This window comes from Lonchura striata, chromosome 4 (genome assembly GCF_050655825.1).
Source record: "Lonchura striata isolate lonStrDom1 chromosome 4, ASM5065582v1, whole genome shotgun sequence".
NCBI classification, from domain to species: Eukaryota; Metazoa; Chordata; class Aves; order Passeriformes; family Estrildidae; genus Lonchura; species Lonchura striata.
Genome location: NC_140706.1, coordinates 11,222,834 through 11,239,968, shown reverse-complemented (window position 1 = coordinate 11,239,968; position 17,135 = coordinate 11,222,834). Strand labels below are relative to the sequence as shown.

Sequence of the window (17,135 nt, the reverse complement as noted above, 5' to 3'; positions counted from 1 at the left end):
TCATGCTGCTCTATGGCTGAATTTGCCTGGTGATCCTGGAATCAAAAAACAGTGAAAAATACAAGTTCTGTTGCTCTTTATTAAAAACTGTGCAGCAATTGTGCTATTCAAGGCAACAGAGTACATTTCACAGCACAGAGACTGGTCTATAGAGAGGTTATTTCCCAAGCTTTTTGGTTTTCCTCCTTTCAGAATCTTGGCTGTTACACAGAATAGACTAAAGTGGCTGTGGCTTTGTGGAGCCTTTGCAGGAGGAAGAGTGAAAGAAGTTTAGTTTGGGGGCAGCCCCTGTGCAGCACTTTAGGGGCTCAGGGTGCTGAGGGAGACCTGCACCTACAGCAGAGCTGAAGGAAGGCTGCACCACACAATTTCTGTTTGCCTGGGCAGAGATTTACACACATCCATCTCAGGCCTAGATTAAAACCTGTCCTTGCCAAGGAATTTTTCTTTCTTTTTCTTTTTTTTTTTTTAATGGGATAAAGGGGTGGAAAGAGACAATGCCAATATTGGGTAAACATGACAAGTGATCTGGCTTTTGACTACTCTGCATTACTTGATGCGGGGCCACTTCTTAATGGCAACTGTTACATCATTGCTAACACTGACTAGAAGCCTAATTTGCATTATAAATATGTACAGATATAAATTAAATATTTATTGAAATATACAAATAAATAACTTAATTTGAAATAAAAAGCCTAAATGAATTTACTTTTGCTTCAAATTTGTTTCTGCTATTATTTATGGGGATTTGACGCTGTTTAGTCTGTAGTCATACAGTATAGAATGTGCCCTCTAGTTAGAGAGTTATTAAGTGACCTAAACTAATATTAAAAACTTGTGTTGTCAGTGAAAACCACACTGACACTTGCTTTCCTACTGTATCTGCATTCCTCTGGCACTTGGTACCAAGTACAGTCACAAGAAGCAAAGAGCCTTTTCTCATGTTGGGCCCCATTTCTACACTGCTAAGGTCAGTGGGATCCCTGGCCCTAAATGCATTTGGGAACAGGACACAGCCCTGTCTCCTGTCAGATCTTTTTGATACATCTGTGCCTTCACATCCCACAAGCTCCTGCAGGAAGTCCTCTGGCATCCAGCTCAGCTGAGAATCCCAATGCACCCACCAGAGTTGCACACACCCTTTCCTAAAGCTAAGAGATAACCTGCAGGCTTGGCCATAAAGGGATGGGATCCTTGATAACTGCTGTCTTGCCAACTTCTGCGATTTTAATTGCAGTCTTAACTAATTATCAAGACTCCAGCCCTAACATCTGTGATTAAAATACTACTCACATTTTGAGGTAATCTTTTAAATTAATTTTCTACTCCTCACGGTTGAGGAGGAAGAAAATATTGAGAGTATGATTGAAAGCTCTCCAAAGGCCTAAAAAAAAACAAAACAGAAAAACTTAAAAGAAGCCATCTTATTATGCATTCTCACCCCAACCCCCTTCTGATTTTTTAAAACCAATCTTGAGATTTTGAAGGGCTTCAGTGGCAATTTACTGCATGTAATTTCTCAGGAATAACATGGATGGAGACAAAGAAAAACAGATTTTTATAATTTTACAGACTAAAATTCAAGATGCTGTTTCCTAGTAAACAGAAATGGACTCCTAGTTGAGAAAATCCCCAATTATTTGTTAAACTGTTTATAAAATTATTACCTTTTCAGTCCATCTTCCTCAAAAATAATAGCTGAGGTCTGAAAACAGACAAAGGAAACTAAGTACAGCAGTGTTCTATACCTCAAGTTTAACAATACTATATTATAAAAAACAAAACAAGACTGACTGCATAAGTTATTCTGAGTTGCCATTATCTGTCGAGGACTAAGTTCAATTGTTTTCTTTTTCTTCTTTAAAATGTATAGAAAAGAAGCAGTATCTAAAAATACCTGTTAGCCTTTTAAAAAAATCAGGAACAAGTCATAGTTCAAGAACATGACCTTTGAAAAATGACTGATGCTTCAGAAGAGCAATAAAGAGAATGTACAAAAATGCATCTGTCTCCAAGTTTGGCAGCTTTTTATCTCCCAATGACAAAAGCATCTGTCTAAAAAGTATCCCAAAAACGCTTCACCAATGAGTCGTTGTCACTGCAGAGCTGCTGGGCTGGGCAGGCACTGCTGCTTCTGCGAGCACATTTCTTCAGGTGTGTTCTGCCATGTGAGCAGCCACCAGCAAAGCCCTTGCTGATGAGTTAGAGCTGCTCTGTGGCAGAGTTCAGAAGGCAGTTTTAACCTGCAGGAGTCAAGATTTCACACCAGCCTTCAGCAGTGTTCTGGCTGTCTGATGCACTATAATTAACATTGCTGGTTCTTTGCTGGTTCAGCAGAGTAAACTTTCAACTGTGACTTTATGCTCCTTTTTAGTTCCTATGGTTGGGGTTTTTTTGGTTTTCATTTTCTTTACCAGTGAAGTTGGAAATACGGAGTTACAGCTAATAAAAAGGGGCACACGTAGTTACACAGCAATACAGTAGAGGGAATACAGGCAAATTAGCGCCAAGCTACCATTAACTTAACAGAGTTCTAAAACTTCTTATGTTTTATCACTTGATGTGACCTTCCAGGTGAGTCCTTTGCAGCCTATGTCTTGGTCTGCAGTGGGTAAGGCCTTTATGGAAAGTGTCTGGCTTCATTATGTTTATGTTCCATTTTTCATCTCCCATTCCTGGAAAGGGGGGAAAGAAAAGATAAAGAAAATGTTAAAAGAAATCAGGCTGTTTCACTGAAACCGCCATATCTGCTAAGCCACAACTGGGGTCAGTAACAGTTTTTTCATTAACTTTACTGGATTCAGCCCAAAAATTAGTTAGGGAACGCTAACGAGTAAGTTCTGATAGTCTGTGCACAGCATTCACCCTTTCACAACTACATACAGCAACCTATTTCCTAGTGCAGCACAAATAAACCATGTTTGTATTGTGCAGAGAAGACTTCTGAAGCAATTCACACCCCACAGCTGGTGTAAAGCACTCGGCTCTCCCTGAGTAAGGGAGAGGCTGATTTAAGCACACAGGGTTCTCTAAATGACTCATGTGAGACAGCAGGAAGCCCTCAATATCTCTCAGAGCTGACACCAAGTGATTCCTTTACTGCTCTTCACTTTTCCTATTATAAGACTCATGGCAAACAATAAATTTTTGGCTAAAAAGAGCAACTTAGCTGAGAGACTAACAGGCAGGGTTAAGAGAAACAAGTTTGCATTGCATTTGTTTGCCTTATAGATATTCCAAACTGAACTATTGCCTGGCAAGCTAAAGAAATTGCTTTGACTTTCTGTGCCTCGGTTTCCTCACCTGTTAGCTGGACACCATCCACAGCAAAACATGTAATCTATAATGCTTTTGGTCATATGTCTCAGAGCAAGGTATTGCCATTTCTTCTGCCACGTGAGTGAAAATCATGAGATTGTTACAGCTGAACCCCCAGGTCAGAAAAACTCATGGCTATGGAATGACACCTACAGTATGTCCTAACAGCACATGGGGCAGAAGGGCTGAAGCAGGATGGACATGCACACTGTACCCCTCCCTGAATGACACCTTACAGCCATCAGGAACTACTGAAGATCCACAGAAGGTGGCCTCTGGCTCCAGCAATCCCCTTGGAGCAAACACCCAGCTGCTCCTCGCCAGGCTCGGGGGCTGCAGATTCCTCTCTGGCCCACCAGAGAGAGACACTCTGCAGGCAGCCTGCTGATTTGGCTCCCAACCTGAATTCCTGAATTTAATACTCGTTCCACAGCATTTAAGAGCTCTGACTGAAATCCATTACTTATGCACGTAAATAGCTGTTTCTGCTGCTGAAAGCAATAAGAGCATTAGTTTGGCTGAACAGCTGTGTGACCACAACACCTCTTCAGCTGTTGTAAAATAACAGTAAAGGTCACAGTTGATGGCTGCTTTAGCAATGTAAGAAAAAAACCAAAAAATCCTTGGGTTTAAAGGTAGACAATAATTTACTTTGTTTCTAAACTTGTTTATTTTTTTTAATTTAAATGGTGCTTTTACTAAAATTTAGTATATTTTAAATATTCAGTTTTACTCTTCAAATTATGGTAATTCTAAAGTTAAAACACAATACTGGTAAAAATTAGATTACTTTTAAAACTCTATTAAATGTGTATTCTCTATAGATATGCTACCAAAGCTTTAAAGGAAGTCTCTGGCTAAGCAACTGGGAGATTTTTTTAAGTGTTATATGAGCCTTGAAAGCAGAAGCTTCTTTTGCAGGTACAAAAGGAACTTTTTCTTTCTTTCCACTGCTCCTGCAGGTTCAGACCAAGGAAAGAATGTCTAAGTCAACACTGACAGCCTGACTAGGAGCTGAGATACTGGGACAGCTCCTTTTCTTCTCCAGTCCTTGAACACAAGCAAGATGTAAGATGCTGACATTCACCAGCCCACTACTTTCAAAAACAAATCAGAAATACTAATTTTAGTTTTCTTGCTGCACATAACAATTTGGTTTTAGAAACTAATTTGATATTTAAATGAATATGTGAAATGTTTAAATAATTACTGTACAGCAAGGATATTTGAATCTTTTTACTTCTCTAGGACTACTGACGCAGAATATTCTTTTCCATATTTTAATTGGAGTCTCCATTTCTAGCCAAGTACACATTAGACAAAATTGCAATTAAAATGCCTTCTGGCTTCTTGAAAATATGCATAATTAGTTTCTAAAAAAAAGTTAAAGATACTTGCAGAAAGAAAAGTTAAAAAATTCAAATGTATGTATGCATATGCATGTGTATGTACAATGTGTGTCCTGAACAGCCAATCTCCAAACTGCTGCTCTTTCTTATACTTAACACTAGATCTGACTTACTGCTTCTCCCTGTACTCCCTTCTAATGTCAGTGCATCTAAGAGGAGAAAGCTTTTGGGGGCAGAGCTTCCCAGCCTGCTGTCCCAGGCGCCTGACGTGCCAGCAGTGCAGGGCACAGCGCAGGTGCCTGGCGAGCACAGCCGTGACTCCAGGCTGGCTGTGAACACAAGGCTGGCAGTGACAGGCTCCGTGCAAGGAAAAGGCCAAGAAGGAAGGCATTCGGTGCATTCAAACACACCCCAGGGGGAAGAAACCATATTCTGACATTTTGAACATTTACACAACTCCCTCATAGCAGCGGGAGATGTGCCAGGTGCTGGAGAGGCAAGCGCAGGCACAGCCGCGGGATCTGTTCCACTCCCACAGACTGCACTGACATCCACGTGTGGGGAGCCCAGGCCTGCTCTGGGGTACTCACGTGTGACACCCTTTCCTGAGCCACATCTACGAGGCCTGGGCTCACTCACAGCTGCAAAAGGCCAAAGAATTGAGAGCCAAATTCCACCCCTGCACACGTACAGCGACCCCCGAGCGTGGGGCGTGCTGCAGATGTGCACCTGATGGCAGCTGTGAGAACAGATTGGGTTGCACTATCTAATTCAGCAAAATTTCACTCTTAATATTTAGTACATGAGGTTTTAGGGAAAAAGCTGTTAAAGCTGAATTGGATACTTTGAGTTGTTTTTTTCCCAGCATGGGAAAAATATGCTTAGTTGCTCCATATCATTTTTGATTAGCCTAATCCTATATCCAAGATTTCTCTGCCAAAAAGCTTGACCAACTTATTGTGCCATCCAAAGCACACTGACACCAAAAAACACAGCAGGGTTTTTCCTATATGGTATGTGCTGAGCATAAGAAATGTACAACAGGAAGGTATTCTTTACACCAAAAATGTTTAGGTTTTTATAATGCCTTGGTTTCTCCAGCTGTAACGATTAGATGTCTGGATTTAATGTGCCTGACCAGCACAAATCCATGCTCCCATCTGCAAGGACTGTGCCCTGCTAGACCACATTCCTTGAGTATTGCTGAGCTGACATCCACATCTAAGACAACGTGTACAGTTAGAGATGATATCATTATGGCACAAATTAGGCTACAATGGGAATACGCAGATAAGCTTTAGAGCACATAAATCCTTCCTCAGGTTTGAAACACAAGCTGCAAACTTCAAAGCTGATTAGAACTGAAACCTATTAGAACTGAAAGAAACTGAGTGTAATTATTCTTGGTTGGGTTTAAATGAATCAGGCTAACTGGCAGGAAAAAGAAGTTTATTCTCATGCAAAGGGGGTAGAAGAAGGGTGAGAAAACTGTCACAAATGGTGTATCAGGAAAAGTAACTCTATTATGATAATTTAATAACAATTATTTGAGATGTTGATTTTTCAGTATCTACTACATAGGTTCCAAGCTTATGCTCAGACACGGGAAATGTATATAATCAATGAATACATGTAATAAAATTTACTTGAAGAAATCCCAGTACAGAAGACATCAATGAAAAAGGGAAATAGCTGTCACGAACAACAAGTGTTTATGGTTATTGCTATTTAAAATTACAACTAGCAGTGAACTACTAAATAAACAAAAGCTTGGGCTCAACACTATTACTGTCACCCTTGGTTATGTGTTGCCCACATGTTTATGCTGCCAGCAAATTCAGCCCAGAAGAATGGTTATACAAACCCCATTTAAACTAAACCACAAAAATTAGAAAACAGTAACAATACAAGAGGACAGCAAATTTCAGCCTGGTACTTGCAATATAAAATAAAAGTAATTCAACTTTTACTTTAAATGTACATTGAGTAGCTACTTGCACAACACATTGTCATTAATTACAAAGTGTATCTATTCTGTTCTTGCAGTGGTTGGCAAAGATCAGATCCAATTTGTGCCATTTCTAATCACTTACTGTAACAGTGCTCTTTTAATCACTTCTCTGCTATACAGAGTAGTGGACACATGGACTGTCTATACCACAGGCTACTTACTTTGCAAATTAAATCTACAAAGGAAAAATTCCATGTTTTTCTACAGAGAAAAACATGGAATCAGAGTAGAGTCAAATCTGTCTCCCAAACTTACTTACCAATTCTTCTGCAGAAGGTTCCCCAAACCAGCAGTATTTATGTACTAATATGAGTAATTTAGATATTCGCTTCTTAAGGCTAAATGAGACTTTGTAAAAAAGTACAAAAAAGCAGAAAGAAAACTAAGACATCAATGCTCTCACCTTAGCTTTTCGAAGGACATGGCCTCGACATGGAGAATTGTTTGATGAGGGAGGTCGCTTCAGAGCTGCTGCGCTGTTCACAGGGATGGAGCACTCAGTATCACTGGTATCACAGCTGGAGATTGGAGAGTTCTCCAAAGTTCGGTGCTTGAAAATTGGAGACTAATAAAGAGTGAAAAGCCTATATTGAGTTTTCTCCAAGCAGTCACATGTGCAATATTTTCTACTTTAGATTCAGAACTGCAGAATTCTATTTTAAAGAAACTATATTCATAATAATGATTAATAAATGGAGATTAGAACAAAAGAAACAAAGCAATGTGCATGTGTGTTCTGTGATGAAAACTGAAGTTTCTTTTCTGTTAAACAACTATGGGTCTGAATAAACAACTATGGATAATCCAGAGGAATGGATGTGTCCCTCTGATCTTTCTGTGATGGCTGCTTCAGACACAGATCTATAGCACAAGCCAGGACTGCCAAGCTCCATCCTGAAGGTGTGAGATGCAGCCCTTGCAGAGTGTAACACAACTGACAGGGCACCAAACAGGTCTTCACCACTGCACAATGACTTGGTGCATTGAAATCTCCCTGGGCTGGAGCAATGTCTCAGTTCCTGCGCTTATACAACTACTGAGAACAAGGTGTTGGCTTTTTTCATATTATCCTAACACATCCTGCCTGTGATTCCCATGTCTACCTGCTCCTTCTGCTGCAGGAAATGTAAGTAACACAGAAAGGCATTTAATTCTGCTCTTATTTCTCGAGCTTAATAAAACATTATTTAACTCTCAGTTCCTACTCATTTTTGCTGGAGCTGGGAAGGCTGAGCACTCCCAGCCCATGGTACTGGGATTTGCATGTTCAATGGCTTTGCATACCTGTGGACTTGATGTTCCTGATTTGGGTTCAATAGCCAAGCCCAGTGTGATGCCACCAGCCAAGGCTTTCTTAAGGCTCTCCTTCACCTCAGTCAGCTCTAGCTCCAGATTTACACGTTCAGCCTCTTTCTGCTTACACTCCTCTTCCAGCTTCTTTAACTTGTCTTCAAGAATCACTTGGGTCTTCCTGCCTGTCATTCACAGCAATTTTATTATTTCAATAATAGTAAAGTTAAATTGATACTTAGAGAAATTATTTTCTTTCTAAAAAGTAAGGAAACAAGGTGTCTACAAATCAGTAACATGAAAAAAAATTAGGTACTTTACATAGAACACTTTTTTCATGTAAAAAGTTCAGTAGCATAAATCAAATGCCTTCTATCAAGTGACATTCCTAGATACCTAGTCTGGTATCAAATCAGTATTGTTTTCTTTATTTTTCTGCATCATGAAAATATAATTAACTAGTGCCAAAAAAATTATTCCCATGTCCTGCTTATCTGAAATTCTCACCAGTGTAATTCCTTTGGTATGTGTATGCATACATATACATATATAAAATAAGTATGTACATTTGCACATATCTATTTTTATCTTATACATTTTTATCTATATAGGAAGTAAATACAGACATTACAGAACACAGCAGCATCGGAACCTAGTCTTGTTTAGGGTGACATGTCTTCAGCACAGAATACAAAGCCGTTTGGGTAACTACCCAATTCCCAGGTGAGAATTTAGCACAAAAAAGCACCTCCTACCAGCATTGACTTCAATGGCAGCACGCAGATCTTTTCTTTCTTTCCGGAGCTGGGCCAGCCTGTTCCGAAGGGCTTCTTTTTTCTTCAGCAGCTCCTCCTCTTTGCTTTGCAACCTCTTTGCATCTGCCTCCACACGATTCTTGCCGTACTTGTACTGCTCTGCATCTGCATGGATCAGATTGTAGTTAATTAGGGTTTAAACTAAGAGCACAACTCTGAACTAGTCCCTGAGACTCAACATGACATGAAGCATGTCATGGCTCCCCACAGCAACTGGATGTTCTTCAAGGCTCCCTTCCAACCCAAACCATTCTATAATTCTATGGTTGGAGGAAAAGGTTTGGCCTTCCTCTTCCACTGGCTCTTTTTCAAGGTCCATGCTTTCTGCCAAGTTCTGCAGCACAGCTACATCAATGATATGGGATAGAGTTTGTTCTTTGTATTTACATGAGGAAAATGAGAAATACCAGTTACTTGGTAGCACACTGGTTTTGCAAAAAGGCCTTGCCTTTCTCTGTAGTTCAGAAGATGGAAAGGAGGCTCCTCTCTAGCTATGAGCCCTTCATTTTTAATTGGGTGAGAGGAAAAACCACCTGCTTGTCCTTTTGCCTTTCATTCCTACTTCAAGTGCACATCTTTACTCACCTTACATAAGAGAATATAAAGATGTTCACACTTCTTCGATGCTTGACAGCTTTCTTTTTCTAATTTCCCATACAAATGCTTTCATTTCATGGCTCACACATATTTGTGGTCTAATTCATATCCCAGCCCCCTCTATAGCTCTGCTCCAGTTGCAGACTCAAAGAAGATGGGTCAGCTAAGAGATCACTTTGTCTATCACATATCTGAATGCACACTCTATGGTATGAAAACATTCCTGACAAAGAGTAGTTAAGCCAGTTTTAATCAGTTAGAAGCTATTTATTTTTGTCCGAAAGTCTAACACTGATTTCCCTTGTTGCCACTAAATCCACAGCTTCTTAAATAAGGCTTCATTGGTAAGTCCACTTTTGAGCACCACAGTTACATCAATACGAGCTCCTTGTCCTCCTTTCCCAACAGGAAGATAGAATTCCTCTCTGCTCCAAATGAGGAATCATCCTTTTTTCCTTGCTGTCCTCATGACTTTGCAGCAGCCATGGGTTCATATTTCATATTTATCATCCTCCCAATATGACAGGCACCCTTTTCTTGTGTGGTGTGGCTGGAGTTAAGTCACCAAGACTCCTGCTCAGTCTTGGCATCCCCTCCTCAGCCTCTCAGCCCCACAAAAACCACACTGGTTCTTACCTTGCCTGCTAAGACAAGAGCTCTTTCAGACACCCTCCTGACCCCCCTCCCCAGCGAGGCAGCAGTGAGGACAGACACTTACTGGATGCAGTGCGCTTCACACAGGAAACTGTTTCAGATTTCTTCGGCTGGCTATTTAAAGTTCTTGCTTTTCCGGCGATCCCATTAGTAGTCACAGGAGGCTTCTTGCCTTTAAACTGTTTGAAAACAAAAGTACAAATGGGCTCCAGCTATTCCCGTGCCACTGGCATTACTTTCACCCTTTCATCAAGGGCAGAGCTTGACAGAAAGCTGCTTGCTACATCAGAGAGCCTTAATAGAGCACATTGATTGAGCTGGAGACGCGCTTCCTCCAGAGACGCCTCTGGGAGCTGCCTGCTCAGCAGCAGCCGTGCCAGCAATCACAGGATAACAAGGGGATGAACTCCCTGTTTCTGGTGGCATTATGATTTCCAAGGCATTTAGAACCCTGGCATTTACAGCATGAAGAAAGCCACTGCAAAGCAGAAAATTATGTACCTTTGAAAAATTTTTTACAGTAAAGACTCTTGAAACACAAGTTTTTCAGAGTTAATTTCATACATTAAGACCTACCAGGGTTTGCCACACAAAAATTCAACATTGTTTCTTATTTACTGTATGATCTTGCCATTATTGTAGTGGATTTTTTTTGAAACAGTATGATTATTACATGTTTTTAAGAGCTAGGAGTTAACATATCATTTTCCCCTTACACAACTTCTAGCTACTACTTAAAAGCTTTTCTTACTTAAAAAAATCCTCTCACATAATGGCCAGATAGGCTCACAAGTTTGGCATCTCATGTTCAAGGGCTTTCCATTTAGAGGGCTCACAGCAATGAACTGAGCCCTGGAAAGATAACACTGTCCTGACTACTCATAGTGTTTCCATGGAAGATGCTCCAGCCAAGCACAGGGCATATGTGTGCCATGCTCTGTTGTCCTGCTTCCAAAAGTTTGTGAGGGCTGAATTGGGCGTGCACTGAGAACCTTGCTACTGCAGTAATTTATTGCTCATGTCCACCTCCAATTCTGCAACTGCACTGAATTCCAATATTCCAATATGAAATTTTTGTAAGGGTTAAGTCAGTTAACGTAATAAGGTATGATAGGTACCTTGTACAAGGGAAACATTTATCTTAACTGCTCCATGTCAGATTAGATTGAAAACCACACACCACTGTGATATATTCACACTGTGATATATTGGTTTAAGCCAATGACCACCTTTCAGAGACCATCTAAGGGCTCTGAGAAGGTTTCTGGCATGGCTGTGAGCAAAGCTTGCTCTGCTTCCCTGCTGGGTTGTGCCCATCTGCTACAATGCTGAGCTCACAAGACTTCGTCTGCTCTGGAGGTTCGTGTTTGAAATACTACAAAAGCCTGTAGTCACCCTCAGAAAGCAGCAGACATAGGCTTATTTTCTTTTTATGGGAAAGAAAATAACAGGCAGTAATACGAAGATGGTATATACAAATATATACAACATAATTTACTAAATATATAACATCAAGTTACGATATATATGCATATTCACAAAATATATAACCATATATACATATAAAATATATAACTACACAATATATAGATTAGTACAATTCTGAAGAGCCAAATTTGCTGTCACAGTCAGGTCATATGCCAGCTATATTTTTTGGTTTTTTTCCTATGACATCTCTGCCTGAAGAGCCAAAAGATAGCTAGACATGCATTCAGGTTAAATGTGGAAGATCACATTTATTTTTTTCTTATTATTCACCATCTGTAAATCATCAAGAACATGTTGGCAAAGCCCTTCCCAAGTACCATTACTTCCACATTGGAATTTATACCTTTGCAAACCTGCTTCATTTGCAGCGGGCTCATAACTAAACTCCAGGCACTTCAGTACTAACACTAAGGGACTCTAACAACCAGATAAACAGAACAAATAAACAGCTTTGTTAAGTATCAAACAGTACAGTACCTGCGAGCCAGATCCCCTCCCCACAGCAGAGGTATTAGTGACAGACTGAGCAGAAGACAGATTGGATGAGACAGGGTATTTGTAATGGTTAGAGGAGAGTTTGTCAGTGGATAACCTATTGGCTTTCCTGTCAGCTGGCGGATAGCGCGCAAAGATTTTTGGAGACGGCAAGTTATCGTACAGGCCTGCGTTATCATAAAGCATCTCTTCTCCCATGCTCCTGCTACGAGAAGAAGGAAAGCCATCTTCTGGTTCCCACTGCAACACACACACCAGCAGTTAGTGAACAATGCACCATGCAGAGCCTCCTAAGTGAAATTAAAACATTAGTGATGCTTTGGACTCCAGCAAGCCCTCAGTGCTTAGTGAGCATACCCTTACTATTTAAACCATTTAGAAAGTGGGGGAGGACACTGTGTGGAAAGCAAGCACTGCGTTCTGTGGCTCACAGCCTCAGACCTGAGTATAAGCAAACCTATCACCATGACTGCACCTTCAGCTGGTAGCTGGAGCACCAAGGGGGCACAGGCAGACAATGTTAGCACAGGATTACATCTGGTACATGAGTTGTTAAAAGTAATACAGCCTAGCAGTTATCAGAAGCCAAGTTTTTTCTAGCTTGTTTTTTTTAATTTCTTCAGGCTACATGTCTTTCCCATGAATATCAGCTGCTGGTATGCTAGCACATTTTATTTGACAGAGATTTATTATTCTAAGCTACAAGAACTAAAATAGCTCTTTTTTTTCTTTTTTAATTTTTAGAAAAATGGAAAGCTCAACAATAGTACGCCAGTGGTTCATCTTATGAACCTTAAAAGAAACCAACCTGACTGCTAAATACCCTTCCTTAATCCATCCTGGCCATGGCAATACACTACTCAAACAAAAGCTTGAGCACATCCATGAACTACACAAGGACTGCTCTCCACACAAGTGATCATGCACTGTTCCCAAGAGAGGATTTCTAATATCTTTTGGACATTACTGACGAATTGGAGGACTGAATGTCCAGTGCATTTCACACTTTGAAAATCTTAATTTCTCTTGAGTTTGCCCTTAGTGCGGCCTTTACACAACAGCCCAAATTAAGAGCTGACATAGGTTGTAGCTCCCCTGTAAACCTTCCTGAGGACTCCATATTGCTATTGGTTAGCATGCACTAGATGTTAAATGCTATTACGCATCTGCATACGATCAGCTCTGCAATTTATGAAGATGGAAGTGACCACTGTGATTCTCCTTTGGGATGAGCAGCACCTGCAATCCTCAGGAATGCAGCTGCAGAGACTGAGAAGTGTTTGGGTTTTAGTGTTTTTTCAACAGACATCAAAAAGTTCCTGGTGTAACTGAGTCCTTAATTTTGCCCTTTCCAGCGTGATCTAAAAAAATACCTCCTCAAGTGAGTATTATATTCAAGGACTTGGCAACAAATCATCAACAGGCAACTGCTTTCTAAATGCACATTGGCTCACATGCAGGCTAATGTAAACAATCTGTCCCATGCCCTTATATTCTATAGGTGTGAGAGGAGTTTGCAACCACCGATCAAAAAAATATGAGTTCATCTGGAAACTGCCCAGTGAGGATCTTTAGATAATATAATTTTCAGATGTCCACGCATTCAACACATGCAAACCATTTGTTCTGTGCAAATTCAACTCTTACCGATCCATTTATGCAGGGAACATCATCGTAATGAAGTGCCATTCCACTTGGACAGGCGTAGCCATTGGCAGCACTCCCCCGGTACGGATTTGTAGATATAACCCGCCTGTTCATGAAACTGAATAATGCAAAGCAAAAATAATAAAAACCAGCTTAAACCTAAGCCTGAATGATGATACAGTGGTATATTCCCTGTGCCTGATTATGTAGCCTGGAAGCACAGAGCTTCTCACTTTCTGCAGGGCAGTTTTTCTTTCTTTGCTACTCACACACTGCTGCTACAGCCAGTAACACAACATATGTTCCTGTTCTCCATTCTTACAGTGGGGATATATGACTGTGTGAAGGCCAGGAGGGCAACAGCTGTAATTGCTCAGTGGCATGTTTACACAGGAACCTGCTGGTCTCTGTTACACACCAGCCGGACAGGGTCCCAGAAACGTTCCCTTGTTGTCTGCACTGGGGAGAAGCAGGTGTTTCTGTGTGCATGCATGCTCAGGGGGATGCAAACTTAGGAAATGAGAAAACCAAGAATAAAATCCAGCAAAAATTTGAAAAAAAACCCACACATAATTTCAGTGACATCCAAGTTAACATATCTATAAAAATTTCCTGAATAATTACTTCCTCAAAATCTGGGAATTCTTCTTTTCTGTATCAAGACTTTTGGCTGGCTATGGCACTATGCTTCACAACTCTCTATGGGTAATTTTACATGCAAATACTCTATATACTCATTCTTGCTCTGTTACACATGGTGGACCTGAGTCCTCTGGAAACTTCAAAAGGGATACACATATATAAAATATATTTTAATTTCCCCCCCCTTATTCTGTCCCAATCAACACTGTTGTTTAATAATGACTCCAAGGGTGAGTTTGCCATTGTAGCAACAGCTGGAATTGAATAAGGTATAGAGTGAGATCCAAAATAATTCCATTCCTACAGTTTCAGGTGTACATAAATGGGAAAACAATGTTTTCCATCCCAAACAATGGAACAATTCAGAGTCTGTGCTGACATTCATAAAATATGATAAAGCACTTATAAAGCAGAGAGGGTCTTCTGTAGCACTGGCAGCAGCTCAGGAATGCTGTGGTTTCAACAGTTGCTTTCTTTTGGCTTTGGAATAACATGGAGTCCATTGAGTTTCTCATTCAGAGGGAGAACTGGGGCTCACCTGAGCCATGGGAAACCTGTGCTCACAGGAGGGACAAACCTGCCCAGCTCACTGTGAACCCTTCAGGGCAGTGTGGGGATGGAAAAAACATTAGACAGAAGCTTTTCTTACTTCAAGCAAACTAACAGCAGAAAGCCCAAGGAAAACCTCATGATAAAAGTGTTTTTCCTTTATCATAACTCATACGCTGTTAGACATTATTAGAGGGCTGCATTTGTTACTGTTCTTAAAGAAGAGCATTAGACAAGTGTTTCTGGTTGGTCTGAAGAACTGAGTTTGGAGTTATTGCTCTGTTTCTTTCTAGTTAAGAGGCTCCAATTACAGCAATATATAATAACCATGTCTGAAAACTAAGATATTCTTTAGCATCTGATGCACCTGTAGTTACTATTTCCACCACCAAAGGAAGGCAGGATTTATCTCAGTAGTTGCAAACAATTCAAAATCATTATTTCAATAACCCTCATTAATCATGATTTCAGATGCATCCATGCAAGTAAATTGTATTCAGAAGCTGCTAGAAGGAAAATGGAGAAACTTGCCAGGAAGCACTTTTTCGTTAGCTTTTCCTCCATACAAAATGATTTAGGTGAAGGAAATTGATGGGACTATTAATGAGGAGCTGATAGTTTTGCAACGCATCAATCTTAATAAGTGAATAACCAATAATCTAAAGTGACTGAGCGATAAACTATGCTTTAATTATAACTGCATTTAATTTGGAATACTGATATTCATTCCATAAAGGGCAAATGTAGTAGTTCATTAACATTTAAGTACCATTGTAATTTTATCTCATTTTCTAGCAGTAGTTGAAAATCAGCAGACAGCTACTCTATTGCTTATCAGGAAGCCCTCACAGGCTCTTAATGACACCCAATGAATTTTAATTAATTCTTAACAGGGAAATTCTGCTATTTTGCAAGTTGTTTGACACTGCTTTCCAACATGTGGTCTAGTTGCATATGTTTTTTCACTTGGCTCCAATTAGTACCACATTTGTGCAGAAAAGGAAATCCACGCAGAATTCAGGGGAAAAAGGTTACCATTCTATTTCTCTTAAATGTGGTTATTGCTAGATGCTGACTGAAGCAAAAATACATGTCAACACAGGAAAAACTTTTTGGGCCCTATTAACTTCTAAACAAGTATTAACATAATCTGAATGCTAAGAGCATTTTAATTCTATCAAAATTATTTGGTTTTCACAAAACCTCACTTGTGTTAACACTGAGTCACTTTGATTTCTATCAGAAGTCATTCAAACTGGATTCTGACTGAAGCTGGGCATTTTCCCTTGTTAACTCCTCTTGAAAGCTTGCTAATGGCAACAGGATCTTCTTTTGGGAAACTCCAAAACTTTTTCCCTTTTTTCCTTTTTTTTTTTGTCCCTTCATTTTCTATCTGTTTAAAGTCATGATGGGCAGATAGGGTGCGATTCTCTCATGTATTAAGTCACACAAATTCCAAATTAGTCTAGGGAGTGTCATCTTACAGTGGGATGAGGGATGATGCCTTTGCCAGCTGTCTTCTCAGGCCACCCACTTCCTGACCACGGGGAACAACTGCAGCAGGGCATCCCCCTGTCCCCACTGTTTCTACACTCCTGATCTATAAATCTCATCTAGCCAAGGAAAAACAGTCTTTTCCCACCAAGGGCTGCTTTAGTGCCTCAAATTATTTGAAAATGTAAATCACTGTATCTGCTAAGTATGCAATTCTCCTTTTAGCTCAGGGATCAGTAATGGGGAATTCACTTGATATCAATTTGCAATTTAAACAGTTTCCATGCTGCACCTTCTAGGCACATTCCCTATTTTCACCTCTTATATTAAATCCCAAAAATTAACTGAACTGGGGTGGGTTTGATAAAGTTTTTAATTAATCAGAAAGAATTTGAGAAGGAAATGCTGATTATGTAACTGTCCAAGATTTAAATTTGCTATACACTGTGAGCATGCAGCATATAATATACAACAGGCTGTATATTTCCCTATATGTACAGCAAATACAGCCAATAAATGTGAATTACATAGCTGCACATTTCAGAATATTTGCTCTCTTCCAGGAATAGCTCTAAGACTTTAGGTAAAATAGAAGATTAAAATATAGTATTTGATAAGGAGACTTACTGTAAAAAATCAGTAAAGATTTGAGTAAAGCTGCATAGTTTTTATGCACAGCTGCATAAACTTTTCCAGAACTTAGCAGGATTCCAACGCAATAATCCTGAACACATCTAACATGCTACAATGCTGAAACACTTCAGGAGTTCAGAATCTGGCAAA

The 17,135-nt window shown here is 40.0% G+C and overlaps 1 protein-coding gene across 3 annotated transcripts in view; it reads right to left on the bottom strand.

Moving 5' to 3' along the window:
* Positions 1 to 1,189: 1,189 nt before the first annotated feature.
* The window catches only part of AFAP1 (actin filament associated protein 1), a 111,091-nt gene continuing 95,145 nt past the window's right edge, over positions 1,190 to 17,135 (bottom strand). For 2 of the 3 annotated variants that reach the window (XM_021550755.3, XM_085578519.1), the window contains exons 12-18: positions 13,668 to 13,785; positions 12,003 to 12,260; positions 10,102 to 10,216; positions 8,727 to 8,891; positions 7,966 to 8,156; positions 7,085 to 7,246; positions 1,190 to 2,678 (exon numbers count right to left, since the gene is read on the bottom strand). In XM_021550755.3, coding sequence (XP_021406430.3) covers positions 2,652 to 2,678; positions 7,085 to 7,246; positions 7,966 to 8,156; positions 8,727 to 8,891; positions 10,102 to 10,216; positions 12,003 to 12,260; positions 13,668 to 13,785 — 1,036 coding nt within the window. In that variant the 3' untranslated portion in view covers positions 1,190 to 2,651. The remainder of the gene's footprint in view (positions 2,679 to 7,084; positions 7,247 to 7,965; positions 8,157 to 8,726; positions 8,892 to 10,101; positions 10,217 to 12,002; positions 12,261 to 13,667; positions 13,786 to 17,135) is intronic. The other variant, XM_021550756.3, reaches the window with a different exon arrangement.